Consider the following 8,192-nt stretch of genomic DNA (forward strand, 5'->3'; position numbering starts at 1 on the left):
TTAAGTGGCCATGGGGTTTGATGTCATCACTAGTGTGACTGTGTCTGTCTGCAGTTTGCAATTGAGAGGAGGAGGGCGCTGTTTCTCTGTGCTGAGAAACTGGACAATTGACACATGCATTTGCACACATGCTGTAATAAAAATAATATTAATAATAATAGTAACAAGAAGAAGATCAATTTATTAATTTATAGACTGCACATAAGTCAAATCAAAAGTAAAATGAAACATGCAGGGAATATTTTTATATTTGACATTTGTAGGAGCACCAAAATATATTTTAATGAGTGATATTGATGGGCAGATTATATGATTGGAGTGTTTGGAGTGGCAGGAATGTGAGACTACAGTATTTGCCAGATAATTATAATTCCACCATATCCTCTTTACCCTGACAGTGCCATAACAACCAGTTTCTCCACACCTCAAAAACTGTCCCGACCACTTTGTTGAACAAACAGAACCCCTCAGGTGAGCCGTGAAATATATTGAGTAGTAAAGCCATGATTTAGTCCCACTAAACAAATCAGTTCACAGATCAAAACGATTATACATGTTTACATATTTCACATTTTATTATTGAAATGTAAAGAAATAGAGCAAATAAAGCATACGAAACACACTGAGCATGAGAGCTGTTACACAAGATTTATACCAGAATGTTTTCAGGTCTAAACAATTCATAGAGAAACAACACTCTACAGCAAATCATACAGATATGTTTATATTTTGATATATGGGTTTAGAAGTCTAAGGCTTGTATGTAAAAACTGACCATGTCATGTTTCAAAGCAGTAATCTCTCTCTCTCTCTCTCTCTCTCTCTCTCTCTCTCTCTCTCTCTCTCTCTCTCACTCGGCTGTGGTTTTCCATTGAATTGCTGGTGCACTCTTAGTTGATATCTGTGGTGATGGTCTTAGTGATGCTTCCTCGAAGTCTATAAGATGATACAAAATATTGTTTCTAAGGCAGATCACACATACATCCAGTCCATAACAAATACATACATTCTTTTGGCTAACCAACATGCACTATTGCACAATGATTAATTATCAGACCATGGTTAGTTCAGGAATCTCACTGTGAAGCATTATTTCAGTGTCAACATTTAATAATAATGACACTTGAAACTAATGTCTTTAAGCTTAAACTTAGCAAGGCAAGACTTCATTTAGTAGTGTTTCTAGTAGTGTTAGGTCAGAGCTATTTTTTTTCCATTACAAATTTACAGCATCAGATTACAAATTAACATTTAACAGGAACTTTACTTTCACATTCTCTAAAATTTAGTTGGATTCTCTTGTAATAACAAGGTAACAAGACTTGAACTCACTGGCACATTGACATAGTCATGAAGACTGGCTGAGTCATTATCAGGAGGTGAGGCTCTGAGACCTGCTTTCTGCTGAACAGAGTGTTAGAGAACTGGTCAGGAATTTGTCATTAGCCAATGGCAACAGAACATCAATTATATTGATGTTCCACCTTAAATACTGCAGTAAAGCCTGCCACCAGTGGATGAGGAGAATCCTATCCATGAGGTGGATTGAAGTGAGCTGATGGGTTACAATCTTCCTCAAATTTTCCTGCTGTAAGTCTTAGTTGGTCAAATCATTTTTTATTTATCTGCCGTGCTTAAACCCCTTAACAGGCCAAAGTGTTATTACACACTTCTAAAACGTTAAGAATATATCCATTAGTTTGCATTGATGTCCCTGTAGTTACTGAATAATAAGCCTTTGTATAAAATAAACCTGGGTTATTAAGGGTTAAATTGTGTTACAAATGTAAAATGAGTAGCCTGTTCTGCCAAGCTTTTTGGCCGAATGGCTCATACCTTGTTTACATTTTGTCTTTTACATTTTTTTGTGCAGTGTGAATAAACTTTATTGTTAGTCCATATTTGTGTCATGATTGGCTAAAAATCTAATAGAAATCAAGAATGAAACTGTGGTATAATCACAAAAAGACCCTCAAGGTTAATAATTATTCCTTACAATTTCCAGTAAGAGAATGACGAGTAGATAAATCATTCACTTCATCCTAAAGTACTAACATCTGTGTCGTTACTTGATTTCAAATTTCTAAATTCTATAAAATGTGTTGGAATTTGGTGTAATAACAATGTAATAAGTGTTTTTGGTTTGCGACTCACTTCTATATTGCATAGACACAAGCACTAAAAGAGTCAAGGATTATGGTGTAATTATAGTGTAATAAGACAATGTTTGGAACTCACAGTCATATTCTCGTAGTCATGAGCACTGGATGAGTCGTCATCAGGAGGCGGGGCTCTAAGGCCAACTTGCTGCAGAACAAAGAGTTAGCGAACAGATCAGTAAAGGGGCATTAGTAGTCAAGGTCAACAGCTTGCATTACACTAATGCTTCACTTTAAATACTCCAGCTAAGCCTGTTGTATTTGAGCAAAACACAGACAAATTAGCCAAAAACAGAGGAGAAACTAATCCACTAAAATACATTATGTAGTAGACTTTAATTGTAGCAGTGTTAGACCAGAGCTATTTTTCTTCAAGCGGTGTAAAAAAAAAAACTTGAGCTGACACAAAATCAATTTATTATAAATCAAAAATTCTATTAAAAATCAAGAATGAAAGTGTGCTATAAATGCAATAAAACACACTGGGTCAAGGATTAATCCCTACAGTTTCCAGCAGTGCACCTGTAAAAGAATGATGAGTACATAACTTAGTCAATTAATCTTAAAGTACTAAGATCTGTGTCATTACTTGCTTTAAAGTTTCTGGAATTCTCCAAAATGTAGCTGGAATGTGGTGTAATAATAGTGTAATAAGACTTCAATGTTTGGGACTCACCATTACATTCTCGTAGTCTTGAGCACTGGATGAGTCATCATCAGGAGGCGGGGCACTGAGGCCTGTGTTCTACAGAATAAAGAGTCAGAGAACAGGTTAGAAATGAGTCATTTTAACAGGAGGGTAATTGGACCCGCCATTGACTGACTGACTGATATCAAGAGTTCTGTAGGAGCTCACCAGACAGTTTGACGCATTCATATTTCTCGTTTGCCTCTTCCTTCTGCTCTCAAAACAAACAAAAGAACAACAAAAGAGTTGTTGTTTTATTTTTTGAGATACTTTAGCAACTGTATTTAACTTCTCACTGTACCAGGATTCTCACCTTTTCCAGAAAAATACTGTGAGAAAAACTGCAACCCCACAAAGTCCGACTCCAGCAGCTAAATACAGAATCACTGAGTAACCTGCTGAACACATCAATACTCTAACAAACACATTCCTAACCAGAACTGTAATAATTAATCATGCGATACAGAAAATGGAAAAAATACAAATACATTTATTCTCACCATTTAAATTGACTGGCATCAGATCTGATCTCTGAGCTCCATGTTCATTCTGAGCCTCACAGTAGTAAGATCCACTCTGTAGAGGACTGTAACTGTGGCCTGACCCTACAGGTGGAGTTCCACCTTCTTTAAACCAGGAGTAGTTCTTCACAGGTGGGTTTGCATCACTGCTGCAGCTCAGATCCACTGAAAAGCCCACCAGCACACCTCCAGAGGGGCTGATGGACACTGAGACATTCTTTGGAGGATCTAAAGACATTTTTTTTAAAATGACAATGACTTCATGTTACTTAAACATTTATTATCTTGTTTGCTTGTTTGTCTTATAAACCTCTATAAAGAGGTTATATAACAGAGATGGTAACTTGTGACATGACTCAGACTTGCACTTACTAGATGCAAACTTAACTGACTTAATCAGATGTGCGCTTACTTGATTCTTCAATCGACTGTCATTAAGACTTAAAAGTCTCAAAATTTCAGCCACAGAAAGAAAGCACGAACAAAACTAATTAAATTAAAAACACCAATCTTTACATGGTAAACAAATAAAACCTTTTATTTCCAACCTTATGTTGATGCAAACTTTTTTATTCTTCTCACTGATATTAAAACAGGACGAAATGATCATTATTTAAAGCTGTTTTAGAGCTGAAAGTTGCAGCTAATAAAGAGACTGAAATTCTTTACTAAAGACTTGAGACTCAAATGAAGCAACTTGTGAACATCTCTGGTATGTAGTGAAGGATATGAACTACACTCACATCTGACTGTGAGGTTGTGAGCAGTAGAGTGGAGGTGTTGATATCCTCTTACAGCACAGCTATAACTGCCTGCATCCTCACTGCTGACTGTCTGCAGGTGGAGCTGGTTGTTCTTGATGGTCTTTGTGGTTAAAGGATGTCCATTTTTGTACCAGATGAATGTTGGGTCAGTCAGACTGCAGGTGGTTTTACATGTCAGAACTGCTGTTTCTCCCTCTGTCACTTCTTCAGGAGCTTCTACATGAAGGTCTAGGACAATGACAAAATAATCACATTTGGAAAAGTCCTTTCTGTTTCCATTACTGTTACATCATTATTTTCAGGTCCATTACTGAGGAACCTTTGCAGTCCTATATGTTATACATGACCTATGATGAAGCTGTGCAATATTTGTGTTTGAACAGCAAACATTGCTTACCAAATCTTTAAAGTAAAGCAGCATGAACGTGTCAAAGCACTACCTCACCCTAAGACCATTCTAGCTAAATTGAGATTAAGAGCTGTCTCATTTATGAAATAGTCTTTAACTTACCTGTAATTCTGAGATTAACTCCAGGTTTACCCAGCCATTTTTCTTTATCGACATTTGTTTTGATTCTGAAACAGTACTGATGTTCATCCTTCTCCATTACATCACTCAGTTTGAGGGAGAAGTGTTTCTGTTCATCAGTGAAATACTCGACTCTGCCTGAATAATCTGGGTTTTTAGACAGATCAGGCGTCTGATTTGAGTCTATAGTCCAAAAAGTCTCTCTCACTGTAAGACCTTCTGGGTGAGTATAAGTTCCATTCATAAACACTGTGGATCCTTTTAAAGCACATATTTCCTGTTGGTTGTACTTCACACTCCACTTTGTTCCAAAAGCTCCTGAAACATATGATGCATGAAAGAGCTGATTACAGAGTCTGGAGCCCATAAGACAGTCAGAGTTACTGTAGCTTACAGCTTCACTTCTCTCCTCTCCAACTCCAGCAGCTCCTCTACAACACTGAGCTGATTCTGAGAGATAACACAAAGCCTGAAAGGGTTGCAGTGGGGTAAATGTGGGGGCTGAAGAGAAGCTGTAAATAGTAACTTTCAACATAATGACTGATGTTATCTGGCCACGAACAAATTTATGTTCAGTCACCAAGCTACTTGTAAATTAGAGAGGAAACACATGCTGCTGTAGTGATGATGTTACATTAGGATCTGATTACTCACCCACAATCATGAGCAGAAATATCAGAGGATGAGCCATTCTGAGTGATGTCATCGCATCAATGCCTGTAATATCAACTGAACAGATATGTTCCTTCTGGGCAGCATATTCATATATTCAGATGACAAAAGTGTACTGTTTTGTAATAAAGCTAGAACTTGCTTTGACAAACATTTATCAGTACTCAAAACACAATTCAAAACTCAGTAAATACATTTCATTGTGTATTTTTTAATTGTGCATGAAAAAAAAACAGTATTATCAGTTCAGTGAGAAAAGAGATTTGAATGTTAAACTGCTTAAGACAAATTCATTTTTTATGTAACATACTTGGCAAAGTAAAGTGATTCCGATTCTGAAATTACTGTAAAGTTATTTTGACTGATCTCTTTTGTCTCATGGCTGTAACTCGCAACGATGACATCAAGGAACAGGGAGAAGATGGGGTGCTGGTGGAGATGCGTGGTGGTGGAGGTGCAACATCTTAGTCATGGGAAATGGAAGGCAAGTATGGTAATTTGTAGAGCATTAGATTGGACAAAGGAGGGGTTTCAGGTATGTTCTTCCTTCCAAATGTCAGATATTCCAATAATTCTATTAAGAACATTGTATAAAACTATTTGTGATGGCCTTTGTGTTCTCCAAATCTCAGTGCAATTGAACACCTATGGGAGAACTTTGACCAAACATGTGAGACTGGCGCTCTCCACCACCATAACCAAAACGCCAAGAAATGTATTTAAGAAGAATGGTGTTCCACTAGTACAGTCTAGAGACTTAAAGAATCTAGGTGCACATTGTGGGTACATTGAAGCTATTCTGGCAGCTCATTGTGGCCCAACACCATACTAAGACACTTCATGTTGTTTCAGTTAATTGGTCACGACTTTGTATATAAACAGAAATCCATTCAGCTGGACTCTTGAATTGATTCAAATGAATCATTGAAAAAACTGACTAAAAGAACAATGATTCCTTATCACTATCTGCATCTTACAGCGATGAGGAACATTTTCATAAGTGTGCGCTTTAATTGTGTTCAAACTTGCTTTCTGCTGTCAAATCATGGGCATGGAAAATTTGATCACACAACTACTACACATCAAGCCTGTTTTCTGTTGTCGACCACTAGCAGAATACCATCAGAAGCAATATTAATTATACTGTAACCTGGTATTTGAAAACATAAAAAAAACACATAAGGTAGCACAACAGAGTACCACATTATGCACATGGTGAAAATGAAGCATTTGTCTGTAGCATTAAAGGTCAGCCTAGCACTACTTACCTAAATGTTCTATGTAGGAAAATGCAAATGTTGTATAAGACTCTGTAAATGTTTGTTAATGGATATTGCTAAAACCACCCTGATTGTAATTACTTTGCGCCAAAGCCATTTACTAGTACTGAATACAAATTTCCAAAAAATCTATAGCTATAACTATGTTTTTATTAATCTAATGGTGAGTAAAAACTTTAATATAAAGAAATTATCTTACCATCAACTAACGAGGCTCATCACCAGCATCTACATGAGAAATGATGAGAACACAGGCAGCACTGACACTGTTTTAGGTGTGGCTACCACTTGAATCTAAGCTCTCATGCTCAATAAAAATACCCAGGCTCATGAACTTGCTCGTGCCTTCTAGAGGAAGCATGTGACCTTCTTAGCTGCAGCAAGAGATGAGCTTCACTTCAACTTCTGCTAAATTATAATTAACTTTCAGTGAAACTGTGATGTCTTTTTATTTTCCTGTCTATTATTAATTCCTGGTAATGTGTTTCATAGAGACCACTGACTGTTCCAGCATGCAAGACTTTGTCCAGTTCCTCCTTCTGCTACTGTATGAAGCAGTAATGATCACTGGTATGTTTATCAGTGCTGATCTCAGTACAGTGTAACCCAGCTGATACCGTGTGAGACCTGGACCTGCTTTCTGCAAGGTCATCAGCAGGTCATGTTGTCTTTTCTTTTGAATGATGATGACTTTCTAATTATACTCTAATTAAGGGGTGACTGACCCTGTTTTTGGTAACCCTTTGCTCTGTAGAGTTTAGCCAAACCCTACACTGTTAAAAAACAACAGAAGTGTTAAAATACAGTATACATAAGGCTTATATACATGCATTAAACTTATTTTCTCAAAAAAAAATAAATAAAAACAGGTACTGACTATTTAACGGTACTTTGAGAGCAGGTTTTTGCAGTGTAATTGAACACCACTGATCAAATTAATCAAGGCCTTTAGGACTCCTTGAGGATCTCAACATTTGAGCTGTGTGCAATGAAACTAAACAAAATTGGCAGAAGATCTCCAGGAACAGGGCTGGCCACCTCTGCTCTAGTTAACAGCCTTTGTTATTGAAAAGATGAATTTTTATTCTGTTGTGCAGATTCTACATACATACGTCCCTATCAAAGAAATTCTGAGATATTTCCAGCAAATCACAGCGACACATACTGTTCAAACGATGAGGTCCCATTTGAAAGTCACTAACTGTAAGCAAAAGTGATTATTGAGTTAATAGAGTCAGTCAACATAAACTTTCAGACTGTTCAAAGGCAGCATCCAGATCAGTATGTGCTGCTGCTGGGGTTTATCTAATTATTTCATTAAACTTCTCATTACTTTTTTTCCTCTGGCATTGGCAACAGCAGCAGCAGGGCTACCTCCCCCACTAATGTGCAGCAATATCTATGTTTTTTGTTTATTTCTCAAATTGCCTGTCCAGAATGTGCAAGTCAAATATTGTCTATGATCTCTAGTCTTAGGACCATTCTTCTTGTTCTTAATGTTCTTAAATCTTTTATCTCTGCACCAAAGAAGTATCCTGACAGTGTTTTATTATGCTATACAACCCTGTATTGGTGTAAA

The 8,192-nt window shown here is 37.0% G+C and overlaps 1 protein-coding gene across 1 annotated transcript; it reads right to left on the reverse strand.

Annotated features, from left to right (window-relative positions):
• LOC118797717 (B-cell receptor CD22-like) lies at positions 1-6,888 on the reverse strand. Its single transcript, XM_036556984.1, has 11 exons — positions 6,813-6,888; positions 5,316-5,378; positions 4,644-4,979; positions 4,112-4,360; positions 3,348-3,596; positions 3,161-3,218; positions 3,016-3,058; positions 2,836-2,904; positions 2,239-2,307; positions 1,333-1,401; positions 1-99 (listed from the first exon to the last, which is right to left on the reverse strand). The coding sequence occupies exons 2-11, from the start codon at positions 5,365-5,367 to the stop codon at positions 1-3; spliced, it is 1,293 nt and encodes a 430-aa protein (XP_036412877.1). The 5' UTR covers positions 5,368-5,378; positions 6,813-6,888.
• Positions 6,889-8,192: the final 1,304 nt, after the last annotated feature.

Source organism: Colossoma macropomum, unplaced genomic scaffold, assembly GCF_904425465.1.
Source record: "Colossoma macropomum unplaced genomic scaffold, Colossoma_macropomum, whole genome shotgun sequence".
Classification (NCBI taxonomy): Eukaryota; Metazoa; Chordata; class Actinopteri; order Characiformes; family Serrasalmidae; genus Colossoma; species Colossoma macropomum.